General features: G+C 48.4%; 1 protein-coding gene across 1 annotated transcript; it reads left to right on the top strand.

Moving 5' to 3' along the window:
• The first annotated feature begins 7,074 nt into the window (after window positions 1-7,074).
• Window positions 7,075-18,642, top strand: LOC125546537 (lysine--tRNA ligase-like). Its single transcript, XM_048710766.1, has 3 exons — window positions 7,075-7,206; window positions 16,314-16,493; window positions 17,068-18,642. The coding sequence occupies exons 1-3, from the start codon at window positions 7,075-7,077 to the stop codon at window positions 18,640-18,642; spliced, it is 1,887 nt and encodes a 628-aa protein (XP_048566723.1).
• The last annotated feature ends 524 nt before the right edge of the window (window positions 18,643-19,166 follow it).

The following is a 19,166-nucleotide window of genomic DNA, read 5'->3' as shown; positions in this document are numbered from 1 at the left end:
CCGGTGATATTTTTTGTAAAACGTGTTCATTGGTGAAATGCTTGTCACAGCGTGGAGTTGTGTTGCAGAATCAAACGTTGTCTAAGAAAAGATTGTGAAGGCTAATACTAAACAATAGTGCAGCTCCATTTTTGAAATTGTTCATTGATTTGTAGCTGCAATAGACGAATTCAAATCATCTCCTCTTATATCTGAACACTAATCATTTATCTCAGAAATGAAGTGGATCAGTGTATTTATTTTTATTACTGCACAGGCTATGTTTCTTTTCACCAAATAACATTTTTTTCTACTATATAAGAGCGCCACAACTGCCAAGCTGCCTTTGTACGACGTACATTCAGTTTTCAGGTTGTAAGATATGAGTCCTTCACATGCATGGAAGAAACAGGAAAACTGGAAGATCATAAACACAATCCATGTCACACCATTAGAACTAACTGTGAATCTAATCTTGTTAAATCAATACATGTATAAACCTTATGACTGAAAGAAGGGACATATAGCAGAACGAACAGTGTTTGGGCAATGAGAAAAAAAGACATGAGACATGATCCAACGCGCATTATGCTTTCCAACTCTAGTATTACTATTTCTTTAAACACTGTTATTGTAATAGAGAACATGAAATATTGATTATATGTAACTTTAGGCCATCGGTTGGTCCTCTGACTTTTTTTAGAACACTTACACTGTTGACTACTGAAATTTATTCGGAATGGGCCTAGAAGTTTGATATTTATCAAGCACCAAACATTTAGAACATTCCGAGAACAATTATAGTACAATGTCGTAGGTCCACTGTACGATCCATTGGATTCACAGGCAGGACAATTCACTAATAGTTGATAAATACAAAGTTTGCCCCCCCCCCCCCCCCCCCAATACACACACACAAAAAAAAGGTCCAATTGGGCATTAATGATGCTACTCCATTACAAAACATTGGCCGTTCCACGTCTGACCATAAAAAATGTGCATCGATTTATTATTCTTTTTGCATCCAAACAACCACATTATCAAATCATACCTACACCACATGCGGATACATGATTTATAATTTGCAGAAGCATGTAAATATATATATTGATTGCAAAAACATACCTACACCACATGCTTCTTCAAACTTTCCAATATCCAAGGATTCAGGGCCGACAGTGCAGCATGTAGCTGTGCAGGGTTCTTAGTTAGCAAGAAACACTTCAGATTCACAGCATAAGGAAACATAACAAATTCTTTGCTTCAACTCCCACAAAAAAACAGATAATGCAAACTGTCTATTGAAAGTGAATTGAAAAATGAACAGGCGGCAGATATACTTTCATTGAAACGACTACCTAATAAGAGCAAGACGATCGACAAGTGCATTGGTTGGGTATTTCATGGCAACCTCTATCCTCCGCTCTCACATGCCACGTCGGATAGAAAGAGTAATGAGACCTAGCACTACTAGGAAAAGGGCTATAGATAGGATTGATACTAATGGCGCACCATGGAAGCAGTGCGCCACTACTATATACTAATGGCGCACCGGTTGGTGATGCGCCAGTAGTGTGGAAGACACTAATGGCGCACCAGAAACAGGGTGCGCCACTAGTATTAAATTATTATTTTTTCCATTTTTCCATACATAGTAATGGCGCATCAGGTCGAAGTGCGCCATTACTAGTTCTAAGTAGTAATGGCGTACCAAGCAGACAGTGCGCCATTACTGTAAAAAAAAAATTATTCTTTTTTTTTGCAAAACTACTAATGGCGCATCGTTTCACAGTGCGCCATTACTAGTTTAAACTAGTAATGGCGCACTATTACCCAGTGCGCCATTAGTATATATATTTATTTATTTTTTCTTTTTTGCAAAACTACTAATGGCACACCATCTGCAGGTGCGTCATTAGTAACCAGTGTTACTAATGGCGCATTTGCTGGTGGTGTGCCATTAGTAACCTGGGACCCCAACAAGATATTTTGGACAGCCCAGACCTACCCACTCACTTTCCCCACTTCATTCCCTCCACCTCCTTCTCCAAGCTTTCGACCATCTCCTCCTCCTCACCTCATTTCCACCATAGATTCATCAAAATTAAGTGGTGAAATTACCTTTTTTTGATAGGTAAGTAAGGGGAAAGCTATCTTCATGATGTAGATCTACTTTTTTCTCCCTAACTCGCTCCAACAACGTGCACATGCACCTTTTGTGGCCTAGCTAGATCTATGTATGTTTGTGGTGTTGCATGTGTTTGTGGTGTTGCATATATGTTTATGTTTGAAGGTACCGGTATTTGAAATGCGATAGTTGCCAATATTTTGCCGGAATGTTTTGATTCATTTCCGTTTCGGCGAGAATTTTGGCACTATGCATTCTTTTTGGTCCTATTTTTAGGGAAGGTCATGCCAAATTTTTTCTTGGTTCTAAAATATCGTTTTGCTCTACCCCGCAGGCGACCATGGTCCGCACGATGACTGAAGGCATCGTGAATAGGTTTTTGAGCTCCGCGAAGGCCGAGATGCTTCAAAAGAACGAGACGGAGATAAGATGTCCGTGTCGAAGATGCAAGCTGAAGAGCCTTATTGCGGACCCGGATTCCGGGCAGGTGCGGGACCACCTGCTCTTGCGTGGTTTCATGGATGGCTATCGGTGGCAAGGTGATGAAGATGACTATGAAGTCGTCCATGGGGGCCGGGCAAGAAATGAGGAAGGGTAACAAGACAAGTACCACCGCGGCGAGGGCGGGCGAGAAGACGAAGAATCTCCAGGACATGATCACGACGGTGATGCTGTACACAGTCATCATGTAGAAGATGTCGTACATGATGATGTGGAAGATCAAGACGAAGGGCATGATCATGAAGATGAAGATGCCGGAGCAGACGACGATGGAGGCTGGGTGCAGGACCCTTATATTCAAGAGCTGCTTCTCAAGCAGACGGATAACGCAAGAGCTGCCGCCCGAGAGAAAGCCAAGCTGGATCAACTGGAGATAGACGCGGTTACTCCATTGTATGAAGGATGCAGGCCCGAGGGTACCCGCCTGAAAGTAACGCTCATGGCTCTGGAGATGAAGGTAAAACACAAAATGACCGACGCATGCTTCGACGAGAACATGTCATTCTGGCACGAACGTCTTCCCAAGGGGAACAAGTGCCCGACCAGTTTCGAGGAGGTGAAGAAAATCGTGTGTCCTCTGGATTTACGGCACGTGAAATACCATGTGTGCATGAACAATTGTATCATTTGTCGGGACGAGCACGCGGAGTCTACCATATGTCCGGTGTGCGGCGTCACTCGATACAAGAAGTGGAAGAAAGCTCCTCGAAAATCCGTGTGGTACTTTCCGATCACTCCTCGTCAGCAGCGGTATTTCATGGACCCTAAGGTAGCAAAGCTCCTGCGTTGGCACGCGGATATGGAGGAGAAGAAGCGGGAAGATGACGGAAATGATCCGGAGATAAATAAAAAAGACAAGATGTTGAGTCACCCTCACGATGCGAGCCAGTTGCAAGCGTTGAACTTTGAATACCCAGAATTTGGGAAGGATCCAAGGAACATCGTGCTGGGTGCGAGCACCGATGGAGTCAATCCGTTTGGCAGCCAGAGAAGCACACATAGCACCTGGCCTGTGTTTGTGTGGATGTACAACCTTCCCCCCTGGTTGTGCATGAAGAGGAAGTACATTCACATGAATATGCTAATTGAAGGGCCGAAACAACCTGGGAACGACATCAATATGTATCTGGGGCTGCTGAAGGAGGAGCTAGACACGCTATGGAAAACGCCAGCCAATACGTGGGACGCCGCAGAGAAAGAATATTTCCCTATGAGAGCCGCACTGCTCACGACGGTGCACGACTATCTCGGTTACGGATATCTCGCGGGGCAGGTAGTCCACGGATTTTCTGGATGCGTAAGGTGCATGGATGACACAACGTATCGCCAGCTAGATAGAGATCCCGGGTCTTCGAAAACCGTGTTCATGGGACATCGAAGGTGGCTTCGCGACGATGACCCATGGAGGAAACACAAGGATCTGTTCGATGGTGAAACCGAACCCCGAAAACGCCCGTGTATGAGGAGCAGCGAGGAAATAGACGAGCTGTTGAAAAATTGGAAAGACTGCCCACTGCCGGGAAAGAAGCAAAAGGCGCCAGAGCCGGGAAAGAAGCGAAAGGCGCCAGAGCCGCTGCTGAAGGTATGGAAAACGAGGTCTATTTTCTGGGACTTGCCGTACTGGAAGATCCACCGTGTGCCTCACAGCCTTGATGTCCCGCATATCACGAAGAACGTGTGCGAGAGTCTGCTTGGTACCCTACTCAACATACTAGAGAGGACCAAAGATGGGCCGAAAGCGAGGGCAGACTTGAAATCAATGGGCATCAGGCAGGAGCTTCACGCTAATGATGATGATGATGATGATGATGATGATGATGATGATGATGATGAGGCGAAGCAGGACACAGAAAGTCGTGGCAAAGGCAAAAAGGCCAAGAAGACCGGAAATGACTACCCTCCCGCGTGCTTCACTCTTAGTCAGGAGGAGATCGAGCAGTTTTTCACCTGCCTCCTAGGAGTAAAACTTCCTTACGGTTACGCGGGGAAGATAAGCAGATACCTAGACCCAGCGAAGCAGAAGTTCAGCGGGATGAAGTCTCACGACTGTCACGTGCTGATGACGCAGATAGTTCCAATTGCAATCCGTGGGATCATGGATGCGCACGTCCGTGAAACGCTATTTGGCCTATGCAACATTTTCGACGTCATCTCTCGGAAGTCGATTGGCATGAGGCAACTCAGAAGGCTACAGGAAGAGATCGTGGTGATACTATGCGAGCTTGAGATGTACTTCCCGCCCGCATTCTTCGACGTTATGGTGCATCTGCTGGTCCATATCGTGGAGCATATCATCCAACTCGGGCCGACGTTCCTGCACAGCATGATGCCGTTCGAAAGGATGAATGGTGTCATCAAAGGATACATTCGCAACATGTCACGTCCAGAGGGAAGTATAGCCAGGGGCTTTCTGACCGAAGAGTGCATCTCCTACTGCACGAATTATCTAGGAATCGAGAACCCCATTGGTCTGCCCGTCAACAGGCACCTCGGCAGGCTCGCTGGATGGGGTCACCGTGAGGGTCGCCGCAAAATGCATGTCGACTTCGAGGGTCGACTCGCCTACTTTGAAAGAGAAAACCTAGTCGCGCTACAACACATAGACGTGGTTGATCCTTGGGTGGTAGAGCACAAAACCTTTATTGAGAAGACGTACAATGACCGAGGCCAACAGAGGACGGACGGAGATATACTCAAAGAGCACAACTCATGTTTCACGCGTTGGTTCAAGCAGAAGCTTCTGTCGTACCCTTTACATGAAGATTCTTCCACGGAAGAACAACTCATATTCGCCTTGTCACTGGGCGCCGAGCACAACTTGATGACCTATGAGGCGTACGATATGAACGGCTACACATTCTACACCGAGGACAAGGACATGAAGAGCGATGGTTATCAGAACTCCGGGGTAACGATGGAATCCTACACCGGTAACGACAAGGACAGATACTACGGAAGGATCGAGGAGATCTGGGAGCTGAGCTACGCTGGAGAGAAGGTCCCGATGTTCCGTGTCAGATGGGCCAAGAGCGTCCTAAAAGAATACCGGTATTTCACCACCATGGTTATACCCGAAGCCAAATCCAAGACCGCGGGCGCAAACGTCACCGCGAAAAATGAGCCATGGGTACTGGCTTCCCAAGTGGACCAATGCTTCTTCATTACCGACCCGTCAAAGCCCAGTCGTGTTGTCGTGAGGAGAGGCAAAAGGAAGATCATCGGAATGGATGGAGTAGCCAATGAGCAAGACTTCGACAAGTACGGTGACCCGAAGATCGAACATGACGACGACGATGAAGTAGCAGCACACACCACAAGAAGAAGCAGGACCACCCTACCTAAAGGACGTCCGTTCCACAGAAGAACTCCATTTGCGAAAAAGAAGGGCAAGAAGATTGTGAACAGATAGCTAGCTAAGATCGATTATATTTAAATCGTAGTCTTCATTTCTTGATTGTATTTCATGGGCACTTTTTGATACCATGAATATTTTTAAATTTCATGGGCACTTTTTGAATTCATGAGAACACTTGATCTCGATCCCCCTCCATCTCGATCTCGATTCCCCCTCCATCTCGATCCCACCCGCACCCTCCCCCGCTAGCACCACCGCCGCTGATGACCCACCGCAACCCTCCCCCGCTCCACCGCCGCCGATGAGCACCCGGCCCCCCGCACCCCCCCCCGCTCCACCGCCGCCAACGGGCACCCCCCGCACCCTCCCCCGCTCCACCGCCGCCGCCAATGATATTTTCAAGTAACAAATTTGAACATATTTTTTAAAAAATTATTACTGTTTTTATAAAAAAATATTACTTTTATGATTTAAACAAGTTTCAACATATTTAAACACAAATAAATATCAAAAACAGCATTTAAAATGCATAAAAAAATATTGGGGAGCCTGGGAATCAAAACCCAGGACCTCCTGGTGTGTGCTGCGTGCTGACCAGTCGGGCTAGTGGATGGGTTCTGTTGTAGATAGGGTTAGGCTGTAGATATGGTTAGTGGGCTAGATTAAAACAAAATTCTAATGGCGCACCGAGGGGAGGTGCGCCATTAGAATAGCCATACTTATGGCGCACGGCTGGGTGGTGTGCCATTAGAACCCTCCCCCTAGCTATCCTCCCTCTCCCTCGCCAGATCCCCTTCGACCCTCTCTCCCTCGCCACCAGATCCAACCGCGCGCTACCCCGACCCACGACGCCGCCGCCCTGACCCTCACCGGACTCCACCCCCGTCGCCCCCGTGCCCCCGCGCCCCCACCCCCTGCCCCGACCCTCGCCGGACTCCTCCTCACCGTTTGCGCCTTCTTCCACCTCCGGCCACCGCGGCCTCACCGTCTGTGGAGGTATCTGCTCGACGGATGCGCTCCTCGACGGCGGCGCGAGCCTCCCCGCGCGGCTGCTGCTCATCGACGACGGTTAGTCTCTGTCCCTCCCTCCCTCTCTCCCCCGCTCATCCCCATGCCCCCACGGGGCGGCGACCTAGGGTTAGGAGCAGGAGCTCGCCGCCGCCGCCCCGTCGTGCCGCTGCTGCTGCTTCTTGCGGCCGCCTTTCTCGCGTGCTCGTCCGCGGACGCCGGGCCCCACGTGCTCGTGCGTTGCCGCCGCCGCCGTCACGCGGCTGCTGCTTCTTGTTGTCAGTTTGCTGCCATAACTTCAATTCCTGCCATGCTTATCTTCAATTAACCATAGGGTTCCTAAGGTTTCTCAGATAGAGATATAAGTAATGGCCATTTATAGATAGATGCATGCAAATCACATGTTGTTAAGATTTCCATACATGTAGCTACCATTTGGTCATACAAATTTGTGCTCCTGCATATTGTTTTTGGTCCTTATAAATTGTTCAGTAGTGTTCCTGGAGGATGACTAAGGAATTAGTGCTCTGTTATGATTTCTTGATAGAATTGTCGAACTACTATCCTATGTATTAGTACTGATTATTTGGGTCCTTATCCTTGCTTCAAAGGATGCTGGTAGGTAAATCGGTGGCCTTATTAACCATGCTATGCCATTGTTAGCTGTATTAGTACTGATTATTTGGTTAGCTGTAGTAGGAGAGTGCCTGCTGATTAGTGTTTATTTGCTTTTTTTGGCGCTTAATTGGTTATTTGTCTGAAGTAGTGTTAGTTCTGATCATGATTGTTGTGCTTATGGCTTTAGAAAATGATAAACTGTTTGAATCTGATAGGCAGGTGTCCTTTTAGATTTTGTTGGTAAATCTGTTTTATTCAATGGTTATTGATAGTAGATTATCATTCCTATTTTAGGAAGGTCTATTCCTGCAATACCATTGTTACCTTTTATTTGGACTACTACTTCTAGGACTTGCTCCAGATTTTAGGATTTCTTTTCTTTTAGGATTTATTTTCTTCTAGGACTAGGTTTTTATTATTTTTCTGTTGTGATTGTTTTTTGAGCTCTTTCTTTTTCATTTCCTACTATCCTTATCCTAATTATCTTAAATTGTTATGATGTGTGTAACAGGATTAGATCTTGGATTTGCTAGTGGACTTTGGGAGTTTCTTAGCCAGCTTGGTGACTCCATATTTTTCACTATTTCAGCAAGACTTTTGTAAGCATTAAACTTTCAGCACTACATTTCTATCTTATGTGTACATCTGTTTGCTTCCAATTGCTATATATGTATTGTTATTACTAAAAATGATGAAGCTCCTGTCAATTGCTATACATATATATGTGTATGATGATCCTCCTTTCCTGCAGTAGTATAACTAGGATATAAAGCACATTGAACTAACAATCTTGTATGGTGCCTAAACTACAATGATTCAGGAACATCAGATGACTCAAGGGTTGCAGTACATGAAATGCATTTGCAAATGCAGCCAAAACCTGACATATACCAAAAAAGATTGTTATATTCCTCCCTGGTACAATAAATAATAAACTAAAATAATTCCTGGTACAAAAATAATAAACTATACATAGTTAATTTCTTCTCTTCAGCAACTTTCTGAATGACCCTAATTGTCACTGACAATATTTGGACAGATTGAAAACAATTTAACTTCAGTACTTCAAGTAATTTGCATGAAAGATTTTTGAAGTCCAACTTCTGAATCCAGAATTTGATTAGTTCCATAAATTTGTATGACCACAGATTTAGAAAATTTTCAGAGATTTGTATGACCAAAGATACAGTTCAGATTTGATTAGTTCCATAAATTTGTATGACCAAATATATATTTCAGATTTGTATAGTTTCAGAGATTTGTATGACCAAAGATACAGTTCAGATTTGAATTGTTTCAGAAATTGGCATGACCAAAGATGCTATTGTATATAAATGGGCTGCTGTAGAACTGTTCTTCATCTTTACAGTGCTGTTGTATAGAAATATGCTGAATTTTCTGCTCTGATTGTTGCTCAAAGAAATTAAGCAAAAAATGGGGTCCTGGGAGACGCCGCTGCTGCTTGAGGCCCTTGAGAGGCCCTTCGTGTCGTGATGATTTTGCAGGTACCCTGAGAGGCCCTTGAGTTTGCCGGAATGTCGATTAACTTCCGTTTCGGCAAATTCGGGTACTCCATATGTCCTATTTTCGGCAAAGGTCATGCTGAAATTTTCCGTGAATTTTAGCATGACTTTGCTAAAAATCGGACATACGAGGTACTTGCTACTAATGCATGGGCCGGGGTATCTTAGTACTTAATTAAGTAGGATCAAGTGCCCATTTATTCTTGCTGTATTAAACCATAGGTGGCAATAGAGCCAAGTGATTAGTGCCAAGTGATTAGGCCCAACCTAGGGTGCCTCGGCATCGATAAACCCTAAATGATGAAAACTTAACTTGGCTGCCCCGGATGAGAACCTAAATGATGTACGCTTAGGCTTTTAGGGTGCCTCGGCATCGACAAACCCTAAATGATGAAAGCTTAGGCTTTTAGGGTGCCTCGGTGTCGACAAACCCTAAATGATGAGACCATGATCTTGTTCCTTGACAATAACCAACTTTTTGACCAAATTTTTTCCTATTTAGAGCGAAACATGGCCCACAACGATGAGGCCGGTGGTTTGGGCGGCAAGCAATTCTGGGAGCTGTCCCAGGAGATGGAGGAACAACCTCACCGCTATGAGGACGCCGCGGAAGACACCGATCCTAATTACACAACCCCTAGTGCCGCCGAGGATGCCACCACGGATGATGGCGGCGCACACACAGATGGCAGCCAACCGAAGAAGCAAAGGAAGGACCGGCGCCCGAATGCGCTCCGCACCGTCAAGGAGGAATTCACTCAAGTGGACTCCGACGGGAATCCAACGGAGCCCAAACATATAGTCAAGGGGTACTCGGTTCAGCTCGGGTGCATTCTCCGAAGCACCGTATCGATCAACACCGAGAACCTTAGGCATAAGGACCGAGGGAATTTGCGCAACCTCCTCTTCACGAAGCTGCACGAACGATACAACTTCCCCGCCGAATTTGAAAACACACGCCTCTCAGGGAATAAAGTGAACAGTGCCTCCCTCACAAAGATGAGCACGGCCCTGTCTACTTGGAAAAGCGCGGTGAAGAGAATGATTGATAAAGGTGATAGTTATGAGAAGATCAAGGCAAAATATCCTTTGATGAGCGAAGATGAGTACAAGGAGTTCAAGATCAAGTGCGAGAGCAGTGCAACCTCCGAATCAAGTCAGTGGGGGAAAGAAATGCGGGAGTTGAACTTAGGGGAACACAAACTCGGTCCCGGCGGTTACAGAGTGGCGGAGCCTTTATGGGACAAGGAGGACGCGGAGCGTGCCGAGCAAGGCCTACCGCCCCGCTTCGAGAAATACAGCGGTGACAAGCAAACCAGGAACTATGTCAGGGCCCGGTACAAGGAGGACTCGATAACAAAGGAGCTTACCACGGATCCGAAGACCAGGGCGCTTGAGCTTCTTCTGGTAAGGAATACACCCCCGCGTAATTAGCTCCATATCGTTGCACTCTAATTAATCCCCAATATTTCTAAATGGTTCACGTTCCTTTCGCAGGACACTGAAAGCAGTAGCGCGGGGTCGTCTAAGAGCTCCCCTTTCGACACCCCTTTAAATAGGGCGCTGAACGTAATGAAAAACAAGGATAAGCTCACTAAGCCGACGTCAGCTGGTCGTGTGGCCAGCAATGGCTTGTCCACAAAATGGGGGTCATACTATACCGCTGGTGTGCGGAAGGAGAAAAAGACCAGCTCGGAAAGCTAGACGCGCGAGGTTGAATAACTCAAGGCACAAGTGGCGCGGATTCCGGAGCTTGTCCAAGAGCAAGTGCAACAACAACTTGGAACGACGCTCAACGCCATGGTGCCTACGTTGATTCATGGGCTGACGGCGTGGATTGCGGGCGGCCAACAGGGGCCTCCCCCGGTTCCCAGCTTCACGGCCAGCAACTCGCACAGCGCGCAGGCGGCTCCATTGGTGTCTCCGGCGGCGCCATTGGTGTCTCCGGCGGCGGCGCCATTGGTGTCTCCGGCGGAGGCGGTATTCGTGTCTCCGGCGCCGGCACGGGCATTGGAGCTTAATGCACCCGGGTATACGCCGGCCGGCACCTCGCCAGCAAGTGCCCCCTCCGTCAGTTGCACGCCCGCCGTTGGCGGTGCCTCGACATTAGCCGAGCTCGACGGCATCACGGTAACTAAGCGTCTCGGCCGATGACTTCATCTCCTTGCCTTTGACTGGGCATCCCTGATGCCCTGTACATGTTTTCGCAGGGCACCACCAACGTTCCTTGCACTCTTCTGCACTTCGTGGGCACCAAGTTGGTCGATGTCGCCAAGGGAAGAATCGTTCAACCGGGCAACCCCACGTTCCACGGTAATCCGATGCAACCCACAATCTATAGGGTTGAAGTGGTTTGGGTGCTGCCAGGCTGCGACGAGCTGTTACCTCCGATTCGACCCGCTGGGGCCGACGAAGAAGATGAGATGACCCTCAGCACCTGCGTAAACTGGCCCCTACTTTGGCCGAAGAGCCAGATTCGTTTGGGGGGGGGGGACACCACCCCACAGACAAGACCGCCGGTCGTGCCGGCGCCAAGCCATGGCAAGAACGCCGCAAACGCTACCGGACCTGCCGGACATCCCTATGGCACAGGATCCGGACAGCCCTATGGCACAGGATCCGGACGGCGACGACAACGACGACGGTACATTTACCAAAGTTGATAAGTACTTTGCCGAACATGGGTACGCTGGCGAGTTCTGCGGGCCTCTTTCTCAAGAACTCAACCAAGACGACCGCGATCTAGCTAGTACGGCGGAGAAATCCAATTGCAACAGGCGTCGTCTGGCGTTCAGTTCTCAGGACACGCCTCCAGCTCCCGCCTTCACCGAGCCTCAGATAGCTGAGGTGCGAAATATTATCAGCCCCAACATGCTCAAGAAGGCAGTCTGTTAGCAGAACTCGGTCCCATTACAGGAGATCAAGAAGAAGGGACGGAAACGGAAGACTAACAAGGGCGCCGGTGCGAGCCAGCCGGCACCGAGTTTGATCCGTGCTCAGGACGGGCCACCTTCACCTAAGGATATCTCGAGGAGGGTGCATGTGGCGGGTAGGGCGATGCTACCACCAAATATGCTGAATGCTGCAACCGGTGCTATGCGGAGTCTGCACGACAGTGTTCTTTCTTTGGAGAAGCAGCGTCTCAGAGAGAAGGATGTGGCATACCCGGTTTTCGTGGACAAGGTGCCAGAGGGCAAGGGCTTTGTGGATGGCGACATCGGGGGTCCTGTGGTTTGATGACATCTTTGCTATGTTTAACCTTCATCCGCTGCACTACACCTTCGTTCGGCTATTTTCGCTGAGTATGGAGATGCGGATCATTAGAGACAAGACCCCGGACATCGTGATAGTCGACCCCTTCTACATGCGTGCCAAGCACTTGAGCAGTGCTGGGGACCGCCAAGTTGCGAGTTCACACCTCGAAGGCGTCATTCTGGCAAACCCAGATAAGGATAACTTCCTTGTAGCTTACTTTCCCAAGTAAGTCATCCCTTAACCGCCCCGTAACATATGATTTCTTAGATTTCGATCGTTCTTTTTTTTCTAACATTCCGTGTTCTGTGCAGTGACACACATTGCACACTCATTCTCTTAAGCCCGAAATATTCCATGGCCACGTATTTAGACCCGAACCGTAACTCCAAGATAGACTACACAAATGTCAAGAAAGTTCTTGATGATGTTCTCCCCGCCTACGCCAAATCTGGAGGCACCTTCACCAGGGAAGTTCGTAAGTACGGCAAGCACATGTTCTCACACAATACGAAGTTCTGCTGCGTCAAGCAGCCGCCTGGCGGTCAGAAGGATGCCTACTACGCCCTCCATCACATGCGGGCGATCGTAAGGGACCATCATCAACTTCTGCTACCAGATAATCTCAAAGATTGGGCCGCGAGCTTGTCGGCAGTCCAGAATGCGGACCTCAGACAAGAATTCTTTCGCATCCAGTCGGAGTTTGCGGACATCATCCATCAAGATGTCCTTCATACCTCGGGGCAGTTCTTCCTCAGATATCAACCGTCCAACAGTGAGATAGATGAAATGCTACAAATGCAGGGTGACAACGACCGCGATTTCATGACCATCACGACAGACGGCAGCTTCATCCACGTTCCTGTCCGATGAGTCGAGTCGAAAGTAGTGATGTGTAGTTCTGAAACATTGATTGGCTCATGTTGTAATTATACTTTAATGAATTCGTATGTCTCTTTGGTTTGGACAGTCGTTCAACTTAGATGTAATCAATGCTATTTATTAGTAGGACCATGAATCGTGCTATTAATGTCTTCCTTTTCTCTTCCGATCCTTTTGTTACATATTGCTTATGTATTGTCTGTTGTTTGGCTTGTGCATAGAGATGCCGTCGTATGTCGTGTACAAGGGTAATGTTCCCGGAGTCTACGACGACTGGGAGGAGTGTCGGAGACAGGTTCACCATTTCAGCGGTAACAGTTACAAAGGGTACACCACTAGGGCGGAGGCCGAATGTAGATACGCCCGCTATCTAGAGGGAGAGAGGAGGGAGCGTTGGAGGAACCGGATGAAGACCAGTTTGATCGCGATGATGCTCATCGTGATGACCACAGCTCTCTTCTATGTGATGGTAGTTTAGATGATCGATATCGACTTGTAATGTGAAGGCAAACTCGATACTCGCGGTCTTGAGACTTGTAATGTTTTATCTTTGTTCGGTCTTTTGAATTCGGAGACTAAGATGATATATTGTATTCGGAGACTAATCTTCTATTGTATTTGATGAATCTGATGTTGCTGTGTGCTGCTGTCTATATTCTGTCCAATAATATATTTTGTAACATGTGCAAAAATCAGAAAAGCAAAAATAAATAAAACCTAATATTCATACTAATGGCGCACCACACAAGACACTAATGGCGCACTGTGATCGTCACACTAATGGCGCATTAACTGCTGGTGCGCCATTAGAATGCCAAAGCACATGGGTACATATGGCCCCCTGGAAGGCATTCTAATGGCGCACTGCAGGCTATACTAATGGCGCACTACGTGGTGCGCCATTAGAACACCAGATACTAATGGCGCACCGGTGGTGCGCCATTAGAATTTAATTCTAATGGCGTGATGCCAGTGGCGCACCGGTAGTGCGCCATTAGAAGGCAAATTCGGTGCGCCACTAGCATGCCTTTTCCTAGTAGTGTAGTGATTAGTGGGGCTTACTGGACAGAAAGAGAATAGTATGATTCCCAGTTTGATCAGAAAAGAAGTAGAAGATCAATATGTTAGTTGAGGTACAGTATGACGTACACCGCCGTGAGCGCCGCCATGAGCTCCAGCGCCTCACCGGAGCTGCAGCAGGTGTACTGTCGCGGGCGAGCATGCCGATGAGACGACGAAGTCCACTGCAGCAGTTGTACTGTCTACCTCAAATCAACAAAATCAAAAGGAATTTTGAAATGATTTGATTCTACATAATCAACTTCCATGGATCAAATGCATATAGTATAATCTAATGTTATTTGCGAAACCTTTTGAACTACCAACTACTAAGTTGCATCCAAGCACGAAATATAATTTCAGGCAGAAGCTCACCTCGACAGTAGATTGGAACTTCCTTGATAGTTTCGGTTCCATGTAGTTGGGCCGAACTTCAATCAAAAGTTTGTTCAACCCCTCCCAAGGCTTTATTGGAGTTGTAAGGTACTATAGAGGTAAAATGAGCATGACTATCTCCATAAACAAACAATAACGTAAATAGAGCAAGGAAACAGCACATACTGTACTGTTGTGTTCAGTATATGGTGCTTCCATCTTTTGTTCAAATCTTCTACAGCCCCATACTGCATCACGGATACAAAAGGGTGAGAACTAAGAAGACAAACAGAACCATTAGGGGCCTAGATAAAATGTTGTTTGCTGCTAATCTCACTTTCAAAATCATTATTAGCACTTAACAAAACAAAACATATCAGAATTTCCTAACAAATAAAAAGCTATAGTTCACACTCTGTTTCTCTTTCAGAAATTACAAAGTATCATGTGAATGCCCAAGATAAGACATTATACATGCTATACTAAAAGTAAGATGGCATCAAACGAACTATGAATCCATGTATGATCTGACCAACACAGGGGAAAGAAACAACAGCTACCTGAATGATCGCCCAGACGGCGGCCGCGAGGGGCACCCAGTTAGACAATGGCACGACCCAGCACTCAACGAACCACGCGAAGAGGCCGAGCAGGATTAATTTTCTTGGAAGATACTGACTTCTCAAAAGTCAGATGCCATGACCAGATCTTGCCATCTTCAGATACCGATGCTAGATATGTCATGGTCCCTTAATACATGTTCTGGTTCGACTCTATATCAAGAAATTATTGAGTGTGAAGATTGCACATGTGCGAAATCCTGAGATTGTTTGCCAATGTTAAGAATAGGGAAAAAATAAAGAACAGAAATAATTCACCCGCCCTCCACAAGATCAGGTCGACGCCGTTATGCTGCATGAGCGACAGTAGCGCGTCCCGCACCGCCTGGAGCAGATCCCGCCGTCCCGCTCCCACACTTTCTTTATATGGGTAGGGATGGTTCAGAACATTTTTCTCGAATACGCATGAGCATGCGTATCATATATTAAAGAAGAAGCGGCAAAGAAGCCGGATAGAATGCCTTTCGTCCATTACAATGCCAATCACAGGAATTAGCATCCACATCCACCAAACACACCCACCACGCGTACTACAATACTTGCTTCACCTAGGCCAACCTCATGCCGATGGCGATTGGGCAAGCCACAGAGCAACCGAGCCGCGTCACAACCGCTGCCGAAGACCTCTACAACAAGACCAAAACTCGCAACCAACACAGACCAACGTACTCAACCCATTGCGCCAAGAAGTCAGCAAGTGGACGGCAGGGCCTGGACGGACCTAGAGACGGCATCAAGGGATGGTTTAGAACATTCAGAGGGGCCATTCCCACAGACGATTTTGATTTCCTCAGAGCGATGATTAACCTAGCCAGCTAGTCATTTTCAGGCTTGGGAATAAAGCTTCAGAAAATCTCAAGGTTCCGTGATTCGAAGGTTATGTTCTCAAGACAGATTTGCATCGGTTTTTAGGAGATTCACATCAGATTTCAAACTAATAATCTCATAGGTCATCCCCACGCTGAGCAGAGCACTACTCATTCACATCAGAATTCAAACTAAGAATCTCATAGGTCATCCCCACGCTGAGCAGAGCACTACTCACCAGTGACGAGATCGAACGCAGATGGAGGCGCAGGAGAGGGAGCACGGAGATCCCAACCAGGAGCACGACCCTCCTTCCGAGTCCCCTCCTGGAGGATGAGCAGCGAGACAGAGACACACGGGCAGAGGTCCGTGCTGCTGCTGCAGACGAGGCCGAGGTCGGAGGCGGTGACGTCGTCTGTCAGGGGTGGAGAACCTCTCTCCCGTCGCGGCCCCCCTTCCGCTGCCGTACTCGAGGAAGAAAGGGAGAGGCGGAGGGCTAGAAATAGGCTAGGGCAGGGGAAAGGGGAGGAGCAGACGAGAGAAATGGCTGAGACGGCGGCGGCGGCGGCTTTGGAGGTTGCGTGCGAGAGCTGATGTGACGATGTGGGGCGAAAGAAAAGTAGAAGTTACCTTCCAAGGGAAGGAAGGGATCCATCGCTAGTTTTTTTATACTTCGCCACATTAAAACGGGGATGAGAGATGCCGATGGGAGCCTGATGGAATTTTTTTTATACTTCGCCACAGTAAAGACGGGGATGAGCGATGCCAATGGGAGCCTGATGGATGCATTTTTTTGTCGTACATGCGAACGCGCGAGGAGGCGCCTTTGATGCGCACGTTAATGTTTTGGATATAAATAAACCGACGAAGAACACGAAATCGGTGCTAGGTCAACAAAGTCTCCGCTTTGTTTTTCCCCAACTACGGTACGGGAGAGAGTTTTGCACCACGCCCATGGCGGACGACGGCATGGATCCCACCCAGTACTACCACAACAGGCTCGGCGCGCTCGCCGCGCAGAAGGCCGCCGGCGTCAACCCCTACCCGCACGCCTTCCAGCCCACCGTCTCCGTCGCCGACTACGTCCACAGGTACAGGGGCCTGGCCGACGGGGAGAAGCTGGTCGACGTCACCGAGTCCCTGGCCGGGAGGATAATGAGCAAGAGGACGTCGTCCTCCAGCCTCCTCTTCTACGACCTCCACCGCGGCGGCGCCAAGGTCCAGGTCATGGCAGACTCCGGGACCTCGGAGCTGGAGACTCCCGAGGAATTCTCCGCTTTCCACTCTGGCGTGAAGCTTGGCGACGTGGTCGACGTGCGTGGGTTCCCTGGTAAAAGCAACCGAGGCGAGCTCAGCATATTCCCTGCACAGTTCATCGTGCTCTCGCCCTGCCTGCACATGCTGCCGCGGCAGGCTAATAGGCACCGGCGCACGCCGCCGCTGCCGTGGGCGCCCGTCATGCCCAGGAACATGGAGAGCTACGCCCTCAAGGACCAGGAGACACGGTACCGCCGACGGTACCTCGATCTCATGGTGAACCCTGAGGTGAGGCCCGTCTTCACGGTGCGAGCCAGAGTCATCTCCTTCATCCGGAGCTTCCTTGACAAGCGTGGGTTTTTGGAGGTGGACACCCCGATGATGAACGTGGTTGCCGGTGGCGCCGCCGCCAGGCCGTTCTTCACGCACCACAACGACCTGAACATGAAGTTGTACATGCGCATCGCGCCAGAGCTCTACCTGAAGCAGCTCGTCGGCGGCGGACTGGACCGCGTGTACGAGATCGGGAGGCAGTTCAGGAACGAAGGCATCGACACGACGCACAACCCCGAGTTCACGACGTGCGAGTTCTACATGGCCTATGCGGACTACAACGACCTGATGGAGCACACGGAGGAGATGCTGGGCGGCATGGTGAAGGAGCTCACGGGCGGCTACAAGGTACAGTACCACGCCAACGGCGCCGACAAGCCGCCTATCGAGATCGATTTTACTCCTCCATTCGCGCGGATCAACATGATCAAGGGACTGGAGGACATGGCCGATCTCAACATACCGGAGGAGGATCTGTCGACCGATGATGCCAACGAGTACTTGATGGAGGCTTGTGCCAGGTACGACATTACGTGCCCGCTTCCACACACGACGGCACGGCTGCTGGACACGCTTGTCGGGCACTTCCTGGAGGAGACATGCGTGAACCCGACGTTCATCATCAACCATCCGGTGATCATGAGCCCACTCGCAAAGTCACACAGGGACGAAGCCCGGCCTGGACTGACTGAAAGGTTTGAGCTGTTCATCAACAAGCATGAGGTGTGCAACGCCTACATGGAGCTGAATGACCCCGTCGTGCAGAGGGAGCGGTTTGAGGAGCAGCTCAGGGATCGTCAGGACGGTGACGATGAAGCGATGGCCATGGACGAAACCTTCTGCACTGCCCTTGAGTATGGCCTGCCGCCGACCGGAGGCTTAGGTCTGGGGATTGATCGCCTTCCTGTTCCTGGCCATGAAGCCTCAAGACAGCTAGCTGTTTGAAAAGATGAAATTCTTGTCCTATGAAAGAAACAAAATGGAATTTAAGTTATGGACAGTAATTGCCCATTGTCAATAAGGTTTCCTAGTTCTGTGCTTTACAAATAGTTAATTTCTGTACTTCGAGAAATAACAAGCAATGTTAACTAGTTCTATGTTATTTTAATGGACAGTAACTGCCATTGTCAATATGGTTTTCTATTTCCTTGAGTTGCTATAAGCCTATAACTAACCTCATGTTCATGTAATATGTTTTGGTGTTTTTTTGCTTCTGAAAAAGAGGACAACTCCGGTCCCAGAATCCCACATACGACAAGATGTTTCTGCTCCAAACGGTAGAGCAGAAACATCTGCACTCGCCGGCTGAAGCTGATGCGAGCAAACATAAAAAACTCCGCTCCCCAGGTAGGTAAGTTGCCGTGATTTGCTACAGAATCTTTTGTTCAAAAGAAATCTCATTGCATCCAACAAAGCTTTGCGATGTGTTGGTCCAAGTAAAAAAGTAGACGCAATGCCATCATTACTCA

The sequence above is a fragment of the Triticum urartu genome, chromosome 3 (assembly GCF_003073215.2).
Source record: "Triticum urartu cultivar G1812 chromosome 3, Tu2.1, whole genome shotgun sequence".
NCBI lineage: Eukaryota > Viridiplantae > Streptophyta > Magnoliopsida > Poales > Poaceae > Triticum > Triticum urartu.
The sequence above is the reverse complement of the archived record's forward strand: the minus strand, read 5'-3'. Positions and strand labels throughout refer to the sequence as shown.

Coding starts and splice junctions, on each gene's coding strand:
- LOC125546537 (XM_048710766.1), top strand. CDS start 7,075: ATGCCCCCACGGGGCGGCGACCTAGGGTTAGGAGCAGGAGCTCGCCGC. Junction 7,207..16,313: donor ACGCCGGGCCCCACGTGCTC/GTGCGTTGCCGC, acceptor AGAATCTCATAG/GTCATCCCCACGCTGAGCAG. Junction 16,494..17,067: donor TCCGTGCTGCTGCTGCAGAC/GAGGCCGAGGTC, acceptor ACGCCCATGGCG/GACGACGGCATGGATCCCAC.